This window comes from Bufo bufo, chromosome 6 (assembly GCF_905171765.1).
Source record: "Bufo bufo chromosome 6, aBufBuf1.1, whole genome shotgun sequence".
Classification (NCBI taxonomy): domain Eukaryota; kingdom Metazoa; phylum Chordata; class Amphibia; order Anura; family Bufonidae; genus Bufo; species Bufo bufo.
This window is the reverse complement of record NC_053394.1, coordinates 272,502,110-272,523,194: the sequence shown is the minus strand read 5'-3', so window position 1 is coordinate 272,523,194 and position 21,085 is coordinate 272,502,110. Positions and strand designations below refer to the sequence as shown.

The 21,085-nt window shown below is 45.6% G+C and overlaps 1 protein-coding gene across 1 annotated transcript in view; it reads right to left on the bottom strand.

Moving 5' to 3' along the window:
* Positions 1-923: 923 nt before the first annotated feature.
* NPFFR1 (neuropeptide FF receptor 1) overlaps positions 924-21,085 on the bottom strand; it is a 553,553-nt gene continuing 533,391 nt past the window's right edge. The window contains exon 3 of the mRNA XM_040437678.1: positions 924-1,818. Coding sequence (XP_040293612.1) covers positions 924-1,818 — 895 coding nt within the window. The remainder of the gene's footprint in view (positions 1,819-21,085) is intronic.

The following is a 21,085-nucleotide window of genomic DNA, read 5'->3' as shown; positions in this document are numbered from 1 at the left end:
TACTTACCTGTTTCATACTCTGATACGGCTCCCTGGACTCTCAGACCCCATCTGTAAACTTCTTGATGGACAAGGTGATTGGCACCAGTGTTGCCAAAGGCTGACTTCAGTCTTTAAAAAGAAAAAGCTAGAAAACCCCTTTAACAAGTAATTCAGTCTCTGAACAAAGAATGTTTCCATCTTCTGACACCAAACAGAGATCAAGAAAGTTTCAGAACATTGCATTATAAAAGGATCAAACTTTTTTAGATAACACTTAGATTTTTTATTACAAAACCCATTGATTTGATTATTTTACATACTGAGGGCAGAAACAGATGGGATAGCTGTCAGGCTTTGGAGACATGCCCATGGTGCATCTGAAAACCATGCATCTGCAGCTGCTTAGCATCACACATTAAAAATGGATTGATAATTGCTTATTTATGGTTAGTGGCCACACAATTTTGGGGGGAAATATCCAAAACCACATGGGCATTAACCCTAAACAAGCGATTGTTAAATACATTTTTAATGAATTGTAGAATGCAGCTGTGTAGAATGCAATGTTTTCAGCTCCATGGCAGTCATTCCCACCTGTCCGCCCTTGGCCCTACCATGAAAATATCCTGGAATGAGTACTGTATATCATTATAGAAAAAATATTTACAGATAATACATGCAACACAATATATGATATGATCCACTTATGTTAATGTGAAAATTTCATCAAATGTTGACAATCATTGAATGTGTTCATTAACTCACATGAATCGGCCAGTACATTCCACTTATTACCATTATTAGTCAGAGTGATTTTTCATCTTGTTAGAGAAACCAGAGCCAAAGCATTTCACAAAGTCTTTACCGTACACAAAATGCATTCATTTTGACATTCCTTTGATGTTACATATCCAACACATACAGAAAGGGTTTCAACCATTTTATATATCCCATGCGGGTATGCTGACCGTGTTATTGGAGCTTTTATTGTCTAGTTCTTCAACAACCATACCATGGTGGGCTATCCTCCCACTTCTTAAAGAGAACATACCTGTACCACCCTTTGCTGTGGTACTGTTGCATGAGTCTGAGCCTTGAGCTGAGTCACTGGGTTGCACTTCAACAAAAATCCTGTTTCTTACGCCAAACATAAACCCACTGTTCTTCCTTTCCGAATAGGTTTCCTTGTGCTCTTTGTTTATTGAGCAAAACTGAACTTTAAAAGCTTCTTGAAATCCTTGGCGGAAGTTCTCATTAAAGTAACCATAAATGATGGGATTGATGCTACTGTTGAAGAAGGCCAACCAATGAGCAAAGGGGAATATATATACAGCAATTAGGTTGAGCTGATGGTCGTTGAGATTCCCATAATCTGTGAGCAGCATTAAGGTCCAAAGCGGCAACCAAGAAATTGTAAAGAACAGTGCTACAATAAACAACATGTTGATAACTCTTACTTTCCTCTTGGATACTCTACGACCTTCAGGTTCTTCAGACATGGATCCTCGAATGGTGGCAGATGATTTAAAGAGCTTGAAAGCAATGCGAGCATACATGATGACAATCAAGGTCAGAGGAGCAAGATAGATATGCGAAAACAAGACTGTTGTGTAAATCTTTCGCATTTCCTTTTCTGGCCATGCTTCCCAACAGGAGTAGAGAGGATAAAAATTATTGTAATCATCTACCATGAAGTGATAATCATCCTTGGTCACTGTCAGAGTTACTGCTGATGGGCACATTATGATGAGCGCTAAAACCCATATGACAATAATTGTGACTATAGCTTTTCTTAGAGTCAGCTTCTGTCGGAATGGGTAGACAATACAGCGAAACCTGCCAAGAAAAGAAAGCATTGATTAGTATTATCTACTAGGAGCATTCCATAAATTAAAGGGATTATTCTTTTAAAAAACAAGCTTCATTGATGGAAAAACAAAAAAGAGTGTCAGAACATTGCAGTAGAAGATTTTTATTTTTCATTTTTTTTAAAGTAGCACAACATATCATAAATCTATATAAATTTCTTATCGACATAATCTTACTGACCTGCAAAATAATGCTAACATCTAATTATTACCGCACAGTGAATGCTGTAAAAATGAAGCAAAATAAAACCTGGAATTTTTTTTTTTATTCATCTACCAGCACCTTTCATCTACTCTGTTTATGTCCTGAAATCAGGGGATTTTGACAGCAAGTGGCACGCTTTATCATTGATTGATAACCCTGATACCTTGGTGCAAGGTGCTCATTATTGCTTGTAAATGTGTTATTAGCTATTGGATGGCTAACAACATTCCAGCTCTCAGAAGACTCAATTATCTTGGTCAGTGCCTATCTACCATTTTAAAAAATGTGTCTATTAAAATTTAAATGTAGGGATGAGCAAACCCGAACTGTATAGTTCGGGTTCGTACCGAAATTTGGGGTGTCCGTGACACGGACCCGAACCCGAACATTTTCATAAAAGTCTGGGTTCGAGTTCGGTGTTCGGCGCTTTCTTGGCGCTTTTTGAAAGGCTGCAAAGTAGCCAATCAACAAGCATCATACTCCTTGCCCCAAGAGGCCATCACAGCCTTGCCTACTATTGGCATGGCTGTGATTGGCCAGTGCAGCATGTGACCCAGCCTCTATATAAGCTTGGGTCACGTATCGCTGCACGTCACTCTGCTGATACAAGTGTAGGGAGAGGTTGCAGCTGCGACGTTAGGGCGAGATTAGGCAGTGATTAACTCCTGAAATCGTATTTTAGTGATCTGGATAAGTTAAAACTTAGCTTTTAATATAGCTCTTGTAAGATAAATGAGATTTTGTTCCTCAAAATGAAAAGTAAGAGGTAGGTAGTCGTAGATTGCTCGCAGTGTCCTATAATATAGCAGGACTTGTACTGAGGGCAATACTATAATGTCCACAAAGGCAAGAAGTAAATTGGCTGATGCATTCCAAGCATGATGTTTCCAGGTCTAGACAATTAGGGTGGTGCACATCAGTATTCAAGCCACAGGTGGTCGGATTTGGCACATATAAGTGCCAATATCCGACACATCAGGTGGACATATGACAAATATTAAACAACAAAAAATCTATATACACAACGACAAACACAACACAAAAATGACATGGATGTTTAGATATCCGTGTTACAAGTAGTACACTGATGCATCCACAGCAGTTAGGTGCACGGCGGCACCGCTTAAGAAAAAGACACACCACCAGGTGTCCTACCGTACAGGTTTGATGTACTCCAGGCACCTGTGTTCTTGAGTCTTTATCAGGCAGGGTGGTCCTTTTCCGGCAGTTGGAGGATATTTGAGGGGAATGGAAACAAAGTTTTTCCTTGCCTCACCCTGCCTGATTAAATCTCGGCTACCTGGGAAACATGGCATGTAATATCTACTAATCACCAGGTGTCACTTCTTGCTGACCACTGTTGAAAAATAAAACTAACAAGACTGCAAAAAATACCACTAAATAATTTATGCTATATACCCACATCAGGGTATGATGTATACCCACATCAGGGCTGCTGAGTGAATCTGTTGGACACATGTTCCGTTGACCACAGATCCACCTCTATACGGAGCTTACGTATCAATATGCCCGTATATACGGGCCAAAATATATATATTTCTATGCTTTGTCCGTACTTTTTTATATTTGTAGGCTTATATTGTGCGCCTGTACAACATACATTAATTTGTCCGACGCCCGATGTATACTCTATCTTTCCCTCTTTTTGCATGTCGCTAGTAACAGTATCTGATTGACGACATGCAAATAAAACAACAGCACCTTTTTGATTGCAGCCCCATTATGGGAGTGAAGTCACCAGTACGATGGTCTGCTGGCACAACATAGATATAAATATTGACCTATGGAGGCTGTATACTGGAATCCAATAACTATCTTTGCGCATCGTGGCCTGGACACATCATTCCAGGCATTAACGCGACGATATTGGAAATATAATGTGCGCGCACTACTGCGCATGCCCAGCGCCGATTCGGCGTATGGGCATGACACGCAAAGTAAGGGCAAAACGTCATCACCGCCTACCGCCGTACTAGGGGAAGGGCTGACGTCATCATGGCGTGCGACGCGCCGATATCCCGGCGAGAATCTTTAAAAGCTAGGACGCGTACACTTCCAGATCAGGTAAGACATATGCCTGCGGCACCAACCTGTGCACTACAAGAGGTTAAGGGGTGCTTGTATCTGTCCCCCTTCTCTATCTTCACTGCGGCTGTGCACCCACCTGTGCGCTCCACTTTAGTGACAAAAGGGAGGGTACTTTACTCTATCTGTCCCCTCTCTTCTATTCCCGTTGCCGGTCGCACATCCATCTGTGCGCCTTATTCTATAAGAGAGCCACCTTTTTTGGTGACCCTCTTTCTGTTTTTTCCGGCCCTTAGTAATTATATCCCCTGATGAGGGGAGGGGTTCTTCCCCCTACCCCAGAAACGTGCATGTAGGGATCCTTGTAGGGCCTTTCTAGGGACCACAATTCCAGGGCTAGGTTCCGGACGGGGGCCCAAATAGTGGGACACCCCGTGGCTAGCTTTTGGAGGCTTATTGTAGGGCTGTGAGGGCCAATTAGGGGTAGAAAAGGAAAAACTTTGTTTCCATTCCCCTCAAATATCCTCCAACTGCCGGAAAAGGACCACCCTGCCTGATAAAGACTCAAGAACACAGGTGCCTGGAGTACATCAAACCTGTACGGTAGGACACCTGGTGGTGTGTCTTTTTCTTAAGCGGTGCCGCCGTGCACCTAACTGCTGTGGATGCATCAGTGTACTACTTGTAACACGGATATCTAAACATCCATGTCATTTTTGTGTTGTGTTTGTCGTTGTGTATATAGATTTTTTGTTGTTTAATATTTGTCATATGTCCACCTGATGTGTCGGATATTGGCACTTATATGTGCCAAATCCGACCACCTGTGGCTTGAATACTGATGTGCACCACCCTAATTGTCTAGACCTGGAAACATCATGCTTGGAATGCATCAGCCAATTTACTTCTTGCCTTTGTGGACATTATAGTATTTCCCTCAGTACAAGTCCTGCTATATTATAGGACACTGCGAGCAATCTACGACTACCTACCTCTTACTTTTCATTTTGAGGAACAAAATCTCATTTATCTTACAAGAGCTATATTAAAAGCTAAGTTTTAACTTATCCAGATCACTAAAATACGATTTCTAGATTCATGTGAGTGATTATATGTGAATAATCCATATTATAGTTTTTTTGAGTGATTAACTCCTCCAAAAGACTTCATTCAGTGATCGATCTACAGCTGTGGATCATTGAACTGCTGCTATTTAATTGCTCAGTGTTTTTAGGCTGCCCAGAGCGTTTTTCAGTCACTTTTTTCTGGGGTGATCGGCGGCCATTTTGTGGCTTGTGGTGCGCCAGCACAAGCTGCCACCAAGTACATTTAACCATCAATAGTGTGGTTATTTTTTGCTATATCCTACATCAGGGTCAAGCTGTCATCAAGTGCATTTAACCATCAATAGTGTGGTTATTTTTTTGCCATATACTACATCAGGGGCAAGCTGAGCCTGTCCCCCAAGTGCATTTAACCATCAATAGTGTGGTTATTTTTTGCTATATCCTACATCAGGGTCAAGCTTTCATCAAGTGCATTTAACCATCAATAGTGTGGTTATTTTTTGGCCATATACTACATCAGGGGCAAGTTGAGCCTGTCACGAAGTGCATTTAACCATCAATAGTGTGGTTATTTTTTGGCCATATACTACATCAGGGGCAAGTTGAGCCTGTCACCCAGCGCCTAAAAAATAGGCCTCACATTTATATTCATCCAAATCTGTCATTACTGTTTTAGCTGGTCAAGTTATTTTTAGTGTCCGTCAAAGCACAGTTTTTGTTCTGGGTTGAAAAACAATTCCCAATTTTGCAATTCTCAAAATTAGTGGTTTCTGCTGTATCAGGCCTACTTTAAATCTATCCCTAAAAGGGTAGATTAGATTCAAGGTGCTGATAGGGTCATTCTCAAGAACTTCACACACACGCTACAGTGCAGATCCAAGTCTAATTCTGTCCGTAAACGTATACCTGTCACCCAGCGCCTAAATAATAGGCCTCAAATTTGTATTCAGCTAAATCTGTCATTACTGGTGTGCCTGTATTAGTGTAATACGGTACCTAAATAGATAGCCAGATAGTGTTAGGTGTCTGTAAAAAAAGGCCTGAATTTGAATTCTATACATTGGCCCGAATAATATTTTTCTTATTGTGGTGAACGGTAACAATGAGGAAAACATCTAGTAAGGGACGCGGACGCGGACATGGTCGTGGTGGTGTTAGTGGACCCTCTGGTGCTGGGAGAGGACGTGGCCGTTCTGCCACAGCCACACGTCCTAGTGTACCAACTACCTCAGGTCGCAGTAGCCGCCAGAATTTACAGCCATATTTGGTGGGGCCCAATGCCGTTCTAAGGATGGTAAGGCCTGAGCAGGTACAGGCATTAGTCAATTGGGTGGCCGACAGTGCATCCAGCATGTTCACATTATCTCCCACCCAGTCTTCTGCAGAAAGCGCACAGATGGCGCATGAAAACCAAGCCCATCAGTCTGTCACATCACCCCCATGCATATCAGGGAAACTGTCTGAGCCTCAAGTTATGCAGCAGTCTATTATGCTGTTTGAAGACTCTGCTGGCAGGGTTTCCCAAGGGCATCCACCTAGCCCTTCCCCAGCGGTGGAAGACATAGAATGCACTAACGCACAACCACTTATGTTTCCTGATGATGAGGACATGGGAATACCACCTCAGCACATCTCTGATGATGACGAAACACAGGTGCCAACTGCTGCGTCTTTCTGCAGTGTGCAGACTGAACAGGAGGTCAGGGATCAAGACTGGGTGGAAGACGATTCAGGGGACGATGAGGTCCTAGACCCCACATGGAATGAAGGTCGTGCCACTGACTTTCACAGTTCGGAGGAAGAGGCAGTGGTGAGACCGAGCCAACAGCGTAGCAAAAGACAAAGAGGGAGCAGTGGGCAAAAGCAGAACACCCGCCGCCAAGAGACTCCGCCTGCTACTGACCACCGCCATCTGGGACCGAGCACCCCAAAGGCAGCTTCAAGGAGTTCCCTGGCATGGCACTTCTTCAAACAATGTGCTGACGACAAGACCCGAGTGGTTTGCACGCTGTGCCATCAGAGCCTGAATCGAGGTATTAACGTTCTGAACCTTAGCACAACCTGCATGACCAGGCACCTGCATGCAAAGCATGAACTACAGTGGAGTAAACACCTTAAAAACAAGGAAGTCACTCAGGCTCCCCCTGCTACCTCTTCTGCTGCTGCCGCCTCGGCCTCTTCTGCTGCTGCCGCCGCCTCGGCCTCTTCCTCCGCCTCTGGAGGAACGTTGGCACCTGCCGCCCAGCAAACATGGGATGTACCACCAACACCACCACCTGCGTCACCAAGCATCTCAACCATGTCACACGGCAGCGTTCAGCTCTCCATCTCACAAACATTTGAGAGAAAGCGTAAATTCCCACCTAGCCACCCTCGATCCCTGGCCCTGAATGCCAGCATTTCTAAACTACTGGCCTATGAAATGCTGTCATTTAGGCTGGTGGACACAGACAGCTTCAAACAGCTCATGTCGCTTGCTGTCCCACAGTATGTTGTTCCCAGCCGGCACTACTTCTCCAAGAGAGCCGTGCCTTCCCTGCACAACCAAGTGTCCGATAAAATTAAGTGTGCACTGCGCAACGCCATCTGTGGCAAGGTCCACCTAACCACAGATACGTGGACCAGTAAGCACGGCCAGGGACGCTATATCTCCCTAACTGCACACTGGGTAAATGTAGTGGCGGCTGGGCCCCAGGCGGAGAGCTGTTTGGCGCACGTCCTTCCGCCGCCAAGGATCGCAGGGCAACATTCTTTGCCTCCTGTCTCCTCCTCCTCCTACTCAGCTTCCTCCTCCTCTTCTTCCACCTGCTCATCCAGTCAGCCACACACCTTCACCACCAACTTCAGCACAGCCCGGGGTAAACGTCAGCAGGCCGTTCTGAAACTCATATGTTTAGGGGACAGGCCCCACACCGCACAGGAGTTGTGGGGGGGTATAGAACAACAGACCGACGAGTGGTTGCTGCCGGTGAGCCTCAAGCCCGGCCTGGTGGTGTGCGATAATGGGCGAAATCTCGTTGCAGCTCTGGGACTAGCCGGTTTGACGCACATCCCTTGCCTGGCGCATTTGGTGGTGCAGAAGTTCATTCACAACTACCCCGACATGTCAGAGCTGCTGCATAAAGTGCGGGCCGTCTGTTCGCGCTTCCGGCGTTCACATCCTGCCGCTGCTCGCCTGTCTGCGCTACAGCGTAACTTCGGCCTTCCCGCTCACCGCCTCATATGCGACGTGCCCACCAGGTGGAACTCCACCTTGCACATGCTGGACAGACTGTGCGAGCAGCAGCAGGCCATAGTGATGTTTCAGCTGCACCACGCACGGGTCAGTCGCACTGCGGAACAGCACCACTTCACCACCAATGACTGGGCCTCCATGCGAGACCTGTGTGCCCTGTTGTGGCCAGACAGGGCCCACTACTGGAGGACGAGGAGGACAAGGAGGAGGTGGAGGAGGATAAGGATGAAGCAGGTTTACAGCGGGCTGGCACCCAACGCAGCTCGGGCCCATCACTGGTGCGTGGCTGGGGGGAAACGCAGGACGATGACGATACGCCTCCCACAGAGAACAGCTTGTCCTTACCTCTGGGCAGCCTGGCACACATGAGCGACTACATGCTGCAGTGCCTGCGCAACGACAGCAGAGTTGCCCACATTTTAACGTGTGCGGACTACTGGGTTGCCACCCTGCTGGATCCACGGTACAAAGACAATGTGCCCACCTTGCTTTATGCACTGGAGCGTAATAGTAAGATGCGCGAGTACAAGCGCACGTTGGTAGACGCGCACGTTGGTAGACGCGCTACTGAAAGCATTCCCAAATGTCACAGGGGAACAAGTGGAAGCCCAAGGCGAAGGCAGAGGAGGAGCAAGAGGTCGCCAACGCAGCTGTGTCACGGCCAGCTCCTCTGAGGGCAGGGTTAGCATGGCAGAGATGTGAAAAAGTTTTCTCACCACGCCACAGCTAACTGCACCACCACCTGATACGGAAAGTGTTAGCAGGAGGCAACATTTCAATAACATGGTGGAACAGTACCTGTGCACACCCCTCCACGTACTGACTGATGGTTCGGCCCCATTCAACTTCTGGGTCTCCAAATTGTCCACGTGGCCAGAGCTAGCCTTTTATGCCTTGGAGGTGCTGGCCTGCCCGGCGGCCAGCGTTTTGTCTGAATGTGTATTCAGCACGGCAGGGGGCGTCATTACAGACAAACGCAGCCGCCTGTCTACAGCCAATGTGGACAAGCTGACGTTCATAAAAATGAACCAGGCATGGATCCCACAGGACCTGTCCATCCCTTGTGCAGATTACACATTAACTACCTCCCCTTAACAATATATTATTGTACTCCAGGGCACTTCCTCATTCAATCCTATTTTTATTTTCATTTTACCATTATATTGCGGGGCAACCCAAAGTTGAATGAACCTCTCCTCTGTCTGGGTGCCGGGGCCTAAAAATATCTGACAGTGGCCTGTTCCAGTGGTGGGTGACATGAAGCCTGATTCTCTGCTATGACATGAAGCCTGATTCTCTGCTATGACATGAAGACTGATTCTCTGCTGACATGAAGCCTGATTCTCTGCTATGACATGAAGACTGATTTTCTGCTGACATGAAGCCTGAATCTCTGTTATGGGACCTCTCTCCTCTGCCTGGGTGCCTGGGCCTAAATATGTGACAGTGGCCTGTTCCAGTGGTGGGTGATGTGAAGCCTGATTCTCTGCTATGACATGAAGACTGATTCTCTGCTGACATGAAGCCTGAATCTCTGTTATGGGACCTCTCTCCTCTGCCTGGGTCTAAATATGTGACAATGGACTGTTCCAGTGGTGGGTGACGTGAAGCCTGATTCTCTGCTATGACATGAAGACTGATTCTCTGCTGACATGAAGCCTGAATCTCTGTTATGGGACCTCTCTCCTCTGTCTGGGTGCCGGGGCCTAAATATCTGACAATGGACTGTTCCAGTGTTGGGTGACGTAAAGCATGATTCTCTGCTAGGACATGCAGACTGATTCTCTGCTGACATGAAGCCTGAATCTCTGTTATGGGACCTCTCTCCTCTGTCTGGGTGCCGGGGCCTAAAAATATCTGACAGTGGCCTGTTCCAGTGGTGGGTGACGTGAAGCCTGATTCTCTGCTACGACATGAAGACTGATTCTTTGCTGACATGAAGCCAGATTCTCTGTTACGGGACCTCTCTCCTCTGCCTGGGTGCCTGGGCCTAAATATCTGACAATGGACTGTTCCAGTGTTGGGTGACGTAAAGCATGATTCTCTGCTAGGACATGCAGACCGATTCTCTACTGACATGAAGCCAGATTCTCTGTTACGGGACCTCTCTCCTCTGCCTGGGTGCCTGGGCCTAAATATCTGACAATGACTGTTCCAGTGTTGGGTGACGTAAAGCCTGATTCTCTGCTAGGACATGATAGGGTTATTGGTTACTTACTCAGGGCCTTCCATAACTTCCCCTTTCTCCACCTCCAAGTACCATCCTCAATAAAACACCACACACTTTGCTTGGATTAACGGCCACAGCAGCCGTTTTATTAATAAAATAAATACATCCATAAATAAAAATAACATTAAATTAACATTAACCCCTGACGAGGGAGATCGTAGAAGCCCCAAAATGTTACCATCCACAAGAAGCCAACCTGGCAACTCCATCTTGCCTCCAGCCGTAAGCACCAGCTCGGAGACACCAAGTGATGGATGCCTTCTCCAATTAACCAAGTACCTGAAACTATGAGAGTCCAGCCCCACCATTGAGGCCCTCCCATTTCCACTACCGTCATATACCACCAGCTTCTATGATCTCCCACCGCCACGACTGCCGCGACATATAACACTGTCCCGTACATTCCACCACCCAAAACCTTAGGGCGGGAGGGAGGGAGTTTGCTTTCCACAAAATGGCACCGGCTGCCTGCCGGTAACCTCTATTTAACCCCTAACTCCTCCCATCTCATTACCCTAACCACACCTCTACCCACCAGTTTAACTCACTCCAACCCAGGCCCTTCCTACCAAAACCCATCATGACGGCCTCCCCTTACCTGGCGTCCTAGTCCGGCCTCTCTTGCAGACTGATTCTCTGCTGACATGAAGCCAGATTCGCTGTTACGGGACCTCTCTCCTCTGCCTGGGTGCCGGGGCCTAAATATATGACAATGGACTGTTACAGTGGTGGGTGACGTGAAGCCAGATTCTCTGCTATGGCATGAAGAGACTGATTCTCTGCTGACGTGAAGCCAGATTCTCTGCTATGGAACCTCTCTCCAATTGATATTGGTTAATTTTTATTTATTTTATTTTTATTTTTGTTCATTTCCCTATCCACATTTGTTTGCAGGGGATTTACCTACATGTTGCTGCCTTTTGCAGCCCTCTAGCTCTTTCCTTGGCTGTTTTACAGCCTTTTTAGTCCCGAAAAATGTTCGGGTCCCCATTGACTTCAATGGGGTTCGGGACGAAGTTCGGGTCGGGTTCGGCCGAACTTCTCGAACCCGAACATCCAGGTGTTCGCTCAACTCTACTTCTTACGTTCCAAAAAAATAAAATGACATTTACAAAATGAGGGGGATTCAGTCAGCACAACCCTATATGCAGGCGCACATCGCTATGGCGAAATACATATACAAAGAAAAGAACACAAATGCAATAGCACTCTGCAACCAGCACTCCGCCCTGCCTCCATGCTGGATGTTCAATGAGGCATTGGTGTACATTTTGGCCATAGCGTAATAAGCCACTCACCACGTCAAGGTCACCTCTATGAGTGGTCCCTAACACTAGTTCCTACCTGTTTATGGGCCATGACAGCCACACAAAGTCCAGGGAGCGCAGGTACAGCATGAACACCAGGCATACTCTGCTTTTAACCCCGTCCGGTGCCGTTACAGCTTTCATCGGATCCAGGGATGCAAGTACCAACATGCATGCTGAGCCCACTATATACTTCTCCTGGAGCCAAATGGCTACTGGTAGGCCCTGTAGAAGTAGACTCAGTTTTATACTGACTTTAAAACCAGCCTCCAGGACAGACTAGCTGGTCAGGTGTGCATGACTGCATGGAGATCGCCACGCCTCCAATATATACTACAAAGAAAAAATGTGGGGGATTCAATCAGCACAACCCTATATGCAGGTGCACATCGCTATGGCGAAATACATATACAAAGAAAAGAACACAAATGCAATAGCACTCTGCAACCAGCACTCCGCCCTGCCTCCATGCTGGATGTTGAATGAGGCATTGGTGTACATTTTGGCCAAAGCGTAATAAGCCACTCACCACATCAAGGTCGCCTCTAGGAGTGGTCCCTAACACTAGTTCCTACCGGTTTATGGGCCATGACAGCCACACAAAGTCCAGGGAGCGCAGGTACAGCATGAACGCCAGTCACACTCTGCTTTTAACCCCATTTTAACTCTTTTAACATTTTTTCTTTGTAGTATATATTGGAGGTGTGGCGATCTCCATGCAGTCATGCACACCTGACCAGCTAGTCTGCCCTGGAGACTGGTTTTAAAGTCAGTATAAAATTGAGTCTACTTCTACAGGGCCTACCAGTAGCCAATTGGCTCCAGGAGAAGTATATAGTGGGCTCAGCATGCATGTTGGTACTTGCATCCCTGGATCCAATGAAAGCTGTAACGGCACCGGACGGGGTTAAAAGCAGAGTGTGCCTGGCGTTCATGCTGTACCTGCGCTCCCTGGACTTTGTGTGGCTGTCATGGCCCATAAACAGGTAGGAACTAGTGTTAGGGACCACTCCATAGAGACGACCTTGACGTGGTGAGTGGCTTATTACGCTTTGGCCAAAATGTACACCAATTCCTCATTCAACATCCAGCATGGAGGCAGGGCGGAGTGCTGGTTTCAGAGTGCTATTGCATTTGTGTTCTTTTCTTTGTATATTTACAAAATGATGCCAACATAAAGTGGACATATTGGGATTGTTAAGTAATAAATGTTTTATGTGGTATCACTTTCTGTTTTAAAAGCAGAGAAATAAAAATTTTGAAAATTGCAAATTATTCTAAATATTTTGTAAATTTGGGATTTTTTCATGAATTAAGGTGAAATCTATTGACTCAAATTCATGACTGTCATAAAGTACAATGTGTCACGAGGAAAATATCTCAGAATGGCTTGGATAAGTAAAAGTATTCCAAAGTTATTACCACATAAAGTGATACATGTCAGATTTTCACAAATAAGCCTGGTCACGACAGTGCAAAATGGCCTGGTCGTTAAGAGGTTAAAGGGGTTCTCATATGACAACAACTTATCCCTTATCCACAGGATAGGGGATAAATACATGATCGTCAGGGATCCAACTGCTGTGGACCCTGACGAACACTAAAAAGGGGGCTTGTGTTGCTTGTTTGAATGGAGCAGAACACATGCAAGTCTACTGCTCTATTCAACTCTATGAAGCTGAAGCAGCAGTCACACATGCATGTCCGCTGCTCCATTCAACTCTACGGGGCTGCTGAACAATAAGATATCTGAGAACAAACGCTCAGCTATCTCAAACAGTTCCATAAAGTTGAATGGAGTGGCAGACATGCATGCTTCTCTGGCTACCCATTCAAGCAGGGGACACAGGCCCCATTTGTAATGATCTGCAGGGGCCCCAGTGGTCAACTCCCGGCAATCACTTATTCCAATCCTGTGATTAGGAGATATGTTCGTGTCATTTTTTGCAAATCTGACCAGTGTCACTTTAAGTGGTGATAACTTTAAAACGCTTTGACTTATCCAGGCCATTCTGAGACAGTTTTTTCGTCACATATTGTACTTCATGACACTGGTAAAATGAAGTAAAAAAAATTCATTTTTATTTATAAAAAAATACCAAATTTACCAAAAATTTGTAAAAAATTGCAAATTTCCAAGTTTTAATTTCTCTACTTCTATAATACATAGTAATACCTACAAAAATAGTTATTACTTTACATTCCCCATATGGCAACTTCATGTTTGGATCATTTTGGGAATGATATTTTATTTTTGGGCGATGTTACAAGGCTTAGAAGTTTAGAAGCAAATCTTCAAATTTTTCAGAAATTTTCAGAAACCCACTTTTTAGGGACCAGTTCAGGTCTGAAGTCACTTTGTGAGGCTTACATAATAGAAACAGAATAGAAATACGGAACTGAGGATGCCTTAGTGTATTTAGGTTAATATATAACTTTTATTAGGTCATATAAAATAAGTGAGACAATATGGTGTATTAAATCTACACTATAGAAGATAGGGGGCGCTGTGGGTCTATAGCAACAAATAAGGCCCAGCTGCCTAGTATATTGGAGGAGGGTGGCAGATCTGGGGAGGAGCCTAAGAGTCAGGATCCTAACTCACCCTGTATACTCACCCTAATTGGCCTAGTCTAATAGGTGTGGTAACCTCAGTGGCTGTAGTCGGGGCACTCGTCCTGAAAAGGACGACCCCCAGCCTCAGGAACCTCGGGCCTGTGCTGTAAACCCTATTCTCTTACCTCCCTAGTAGTTGTTGATGGTACCTTTATCCTATGCCTGCCCGCCCCCCCCAAGCACCGCCCGCACCACCCGCTCCGCCCTGCCGCACTCCCCGCACCCCCCTCGCTGCGCCCGCCGGCAGATAACAAAGAGGGCAGCAGGGGGGAGGGGTTAAACATTAAAATAAAGCTTATTTGAAGTTTCTGACCGCGGGGATCAGAATTGACCTGCGGTTTGCTGCGATCGCCGACATGGGGGGGGGGGGGGTCACAGGACCCCCCGGCGCATTTAGCCAAGGTGCCTGCTCAATGATTTGAGCAGGCACTGGGTTCCAATCACCGCCCGACGGGCGACAGTGATCGGAACTATACATGACGCCCTTAAGTACCAGGACAACATGCCATACCGATACGTCATGTGTCCTTAAGAGGTTAAGGCTGGGTGTCCACCTCAAAGCCAAAGGGCAAAAACGTGGTGTGTGGCTGAGGACCATGTTGAAAAACACAACTGGTCACCAGGAATTGCCACAGTCCCGTCGCAAGTACAAGTTGAAACCCATTTTTTTGTACTTTCAGAGCAATACACAGTAAACCACCCTGTGCACATATCGTGGACACCCAGCCTAAGGCCTCATTGACATGTCCCTGTCCATTTTGAGGACACAAATTCTTGGGCCATTTTTAGTGTTGATCGAGCACGAAAGTGCTCTGGTGGTCGAGTAGAACACCTCGGGATGCACAATGGAAGTCAATGGGTGGACCTGAGCATTAAACCAGGTACCCCTTTCTCTGAAGAGGGGAGGGTGTCTGGTTCATAGGAAAAGGTCAGAAATTGATGGAAACACCACTGAAATGGCTCGGGAACAGCATGGGGAGGATGTCTGGATGCATCTTGGACTCCCAGGTCGCTGCTGGGAACGATGTTGTCCGAGTAGAACGCCAATTTTACAGACTGACAATAATACGCACAAAACCGAAGATAAAAATCTATTTTAGAGGAAAAATTGTTAGGAGACATTGTTTCCTATATATTTACTTGTAAATAAAGTGCAAGTGCTGCCAGAAATTACAAGAGGACCTCCAATACAACCTGTATATCACATAGAGGAGGGCCCCATTCACATTGTGGTACAATTGTTCAGGTAGTAGGACTCCTACACTCATAAAGTCTATGCACTAAGTGAAAGGGCTGCCAAAAATTACAAGGAATTAGCACTCCAATACACAGTTTATTACACATAAAGGAGGGCATCATACACACCGTTGAAAAATTATGATTGCTGGGCTGCTTGTGACCCTCTAAAACATTAGGGGCGAGGGCCTGCTGCTGATCTGACCATCGCAAAAAATGATGGTTGAGGGTCTGCTGGTGAGCTGACTCTCTAAAACATTAGGGGCGAGGGACTGCTGCTGATCTGACCATGGAAAAAATTATGGGCAAGGGCCTGCTGCTGAGCTGACCAATCGGAAAAATTATTGTTGAGGGTCTGCTGCTGAGCTGACTCTCTAAAATATTAGGGGAAAGTGCCTGCTGCTGTGCTGACCATCGAAAAAATTATGGTTGAGGGTCTGCTGGAGCTGACTTTCTAAAATATTAGGGGTAAGGGCCTGCTGCTGATCTGACCATAAAAAAATTATGGACGAGGGCCTGCTGCTGAGCTGACCATCTAAAACATTAGGGGTGAGGGCCTGCTGCTGAGCTGACCATTGAAAAAAATTATGGTTGAGGGTCTGCTGGAGAGCTGACTCTCTAAAACATTGGGGGAGAGGGCCTGCTGCTGATCTGACAATCGAAAAATTTATGGTTGAGGGCCTGCTGCTGAGCTGACCATCTAAAGAATTATGGTTGAGGGTCTGCTGGTGAGCTGACTTTTTAAAAAATTAGGGGCCAGGGCCTGCTGCTGATTTGACCATCGAAAAAATTATAGCTGAGGACCTGCTGCTGAGCTGACCATTGAAAAAATTATGGTTGAGGGCCTGCTGCTGAGCTGACCATCGAAAAAATTATGGTTGAGGGTCTGCTGGTGAGCTGACTCTCTAAAACATTAGGGGAGAGTGCCTGCTGCTGATCTGACCATGGAAAAAATTATGGTTGAGGGCCTGCTGCTGAGCATCGAAATAATTATGGTTGAGGGCCTGCTGCTGAGCTAGCCATCAAAAAAATTATGGTTGAGGGCCTGCTGCTGAGCTGACCATCGAAAAAATTATGGTTGAGGGTCTGCTGGTGAGATGATTCTCTAAAACATTAGGGGAGAGTGCCTGCTGCTGATCTGACCATGGAAAAAATTACAGTTGAGGGCCTGTGCTGACCTGACCATCAAAAGAATTATGGTTGAGGGCCTGCTGCTGAGCTAACCATGGAAAAAAATTTGGTTGAGGGCCTGCTGCTGAGCTAACCCTCTAAAACATTATAATAAGCATGTTGATATGATGGAGGAGGAGGAGGATGAGAAAAGGAAGATTGAACCATATACCCTTTTTTGTGGTGGAAGGGGTGCATGGGAATACAGTGTATTCAATACACACATTTAAAGTGACTTTATGTTCAGCCGCTTTCCTCTCATGGAGTACAGAAGTCAGGGGCAATCCAGGCCTTGTTCATTTTGATAAGAGTCAACCTGTCAGCATTTTTAGTTGACAGTCAGATGCGCTTATCAAATATTATGCCACCAGCAGCACTAAATACCCGCTCTGACAAAACACTGGCGGCAGGGCAGGCCAGCACCTCCAAGGCATAGAGCGCCAGTTCATGCCAAGTGTCCAGCTTGGACACCTAATAGTTTTAAGGCACAGAAGGATCATTTAGGATGCTGACACTGTCTGCTACGTACTCCTTTACCATCTTCCAAAACTTTTCTCTCCATGTGAAACTAGGCCGCGCATCAGGGTGAGGTTGCTGGCGGGGTGTCATGAAACTGTCCCATGCCTTGGAGAGTGTTGTCTTGCCTCTGTTGGAACTGCTGTGTGTTCCCCTCGTCTCCCCTCCACAGTTGCCCAAGGAACTACGTACTCTGCTGCCAGCGTTGTCAGCTGGATATTTTTGGAGCAATTTTTTCACAAGGACCTTCTGGTATTGCACCATTTTGCTAGTCCTCTCCACCACATGAATGAGAGATTAGAAGTTCTCTTTGTAGCAGGGGTCGAGAAGGGTGAACAACCAGTAATCGGTGTTGGCCAAAATGCGTATAACGCGAGGGTCACGGGAAAGGCAGCCTAACATAAAGTCAGCCATGTGTGCCAGAGTCCCAACAGACAAGACTTTGCTTTCCTCATTAGAGATGGCCTTGCGGTTCTCCCGGGGGTCATTTCGCTGCAAACTTTGATCGTTCGTGATTCCCCGAACATGCGAACATATGGCAATATTCGCAGGCGCCATATCTTTTTGCATTGCGCCGAACTTTGAACCATGACACATCTATCAGGTGGGACAGGACAGCCAATTGAGACGATTCAGCACATGAACACACCCCCTACCCTATAAATAAACCCGATCTGACAACCATGTTACATTCAGTTTTTTGCCATTGTAGGGAGAGGTTGCTGTGTGGAGCAGGGAAAGGGAAAGACACCAAACGCTAGCTAATAGGGCCACAAAAGTCCTTTTAACTGGTATATGTGTGCGGTTCTGCAACGATACTGCAGCTAGATAGAGGGACAAACGCTATTGGAATAACTAATTTAAACTGGTGTGATATACCTGTTGCCCCCCCCAGAAAAAAAATTGATTGAGGGGGTGTGATATACCTATAATATACCTTCTAACATAGAAAGTATATTATAGTGCATTTGTATTGTGCATTAGTTGTGTGCAGTTCTGCTGAGATACCGTAGCTAGATAGAGGAACAAACACTATTTGAAGTTACTAATTGCAACTGGTTTGATATACCTGTTGCCCCCTCAAAAAAAACTGATTGAGGGGTGTGATATAACTATAATATACCTTCTAACATAGAAAGTATATTATAGTGCATTTGTATTGCGCAGCAGTTGTGTGCGGTTCTGCTGAGATACCGCAGCTAGATAGAGGAACAAATGCTATTGGAATAACTAATTTCAACTGGTGTGATATACCTGTTGCCCAAAAAAATTTAAATGATTGAGGGGTGTGATATACCTATAATATACCTTCTAACATAGAAAGTACAGTGAGGAACAGAAGTATTTGAACACCCTGCGAAGTTCTCCCACTTAGGCTGGAAAGGGCTACGGGGCAATTGCCAAGCAGCTTGGTGAAAATAGATCAACTGTTGGAGCAATTGTTAGAAAATGGAAGAGGCTAAAGACGACTGTCATTCTCCCTCGGACTGGGGCTCCATGCAAGATCTCACCTCATGGGGTATCACTGATGATAAGAAAGGTGAGGAATCAGCCCAGAACTACAAGGGAGGAGCTGATCAATGACATGAAGAGAGCTGGGACCACAGTTTCAAAGGTCACTGTCGGTAGAACACTACACCGTCATGGTTTCAAATCATGCATTGCATGGAACGTTCCCCTGCTCAAGTCATCACATGTCCAGGCACGTCTGAAGTTTGCCAATGACCATCTGGATGATCCAGAGGAGGCATGGGAGAAAGTCATGTGGTCAGATGAGACCAAAGTAGAACTTTTTGGTCTAAACTTCACTCATCGTGTTTGGAGGAAAAAGAAGGATGAGTTGCATCCCAAGAACACCATCCCTACTGTGAAGCATGGGGGCGGTAGCATCATGCTTTGGGGGTGCTTTTCTGCAAAGGAGACAGGACGACTGTACTGTATTAAAGAGAGGATGAATGGGGCCATTTATTGTGAGATTTTGAGCAGCAACCTCCTTCCCTCAGTCAGAGCATTGAAGATGGGTCGTAACTGGGTCTTCCAACATGAAAACGACCCGAAGCACACAGCCAGGATAACCAAGGAGTGGCTTCATAAGAAGCATATCAAGGTTCTTTTGAGGGAGCTGAAACTCTGTGTTGCTCAGCGACAGCCCTGAACCTGACAGATCTAGAGGAGATCTGTGTGGAGGAGTGGGCCAAAATCCCTGTTGCAGTGTGTGCAAACCTGGTCAAGAACTACAGGAAATGTTTGACCTCTGTGATTGCAAACAAAGGCTTCTGTACCAAATATTAACACTGATTTTCTCAGGTGTTCAAATACTTATGTTCAGCAGTGCAAGACAAATAAATCCTTTAAAAATCATACAATGTGATTTCAGCTGGCAACGGCGGATGGCACGGTGGATTGTGTTCACTGACAATGGTTTCTGGAAGTATTCCTGAGCCCATTCTGTGATTTCCTTTACAGTAGCATTCCTGTTTGTGGTGCAGTGTCGTTTAAGGGCCCGGAGATCACGGGCATCTAGTATGGTTTTACGGCCTTGACCCTTACGCACAGAGATTGTTCCAGATTCTCTGAATCTTCGGATGATGTTATGCACAGTTGATGATGATAGATGCAAAGTCTTTGCAATTTTTCGCTGGGTAACACCTTTCTGATATTGCTCCACTATCTTTCTGCGCAACATTGTGGGAATTGGTGATCCTCTACCCATCTTGGCTTCTGAGAGACACTGCCACTCTGAGAAGCTCTTTTTATACCCAATCATGTTGCCAATTGACCTAATTAGTGTAAATTGGTCTTACAGCTCTTCGTTATGCTCAAATTTACTTTTTCCAGCCTCTTATTGCTACTTGTTCCAACTTTTTTGGGATTTGTTGACACGGTGAAAATTGGAATCAACGTATTTTTCCTTTAAAATTATACATTTACTCTATTTAAACGTTTGATCTGTCATCTACGTTCTATTACAAATAAAATATTGACATTTGCTATCTCCACATCATTGCATTCAGTTTTTATTCACAATTTGTTTAGTGTCCCAACTTTTTTGGAATCCGGTTTGTACCAGCTTCCACCAAATATTGATTGAGGCCTGCGATATACCAGCTTCCACCAAATATTGATTAAGGGGTTTGATATACTGGCTTCCAGCAAATACTCAATAAGGGGTTCTATATACCTGTTTCCACAAAATACTGATAAAGGGGATTGATATATCGGCTTCCACCAAATATTGATTGAGGCCTGTGAAACACCAGCTTTCCCCAAATATTGATTAAGGGGTTTGATATACCAGCTTCCAGCAAATACTCATTAAGGGGTTTGATATACCGGCTTCCAGCAAATACTCATTAAGGGGTTCAATATACCTGTTTCCTGTTTCCACAAAATACTGATAGAGGGGATTGATATACCGGCTTCCACCAAATATTGATTAAGGCATGCGATACCCCGGATTTCACCAAATACTGATTAAGGGGTTGGATTTACCGGCTTCAAGCAAATACTCATTAAGGGGTTCTATATACCTGTTTCCACAAAATACTGATAGATGGGATTGATATACCAGCTTCCACCAAATATTGATTGAGGCCTGAGATACACC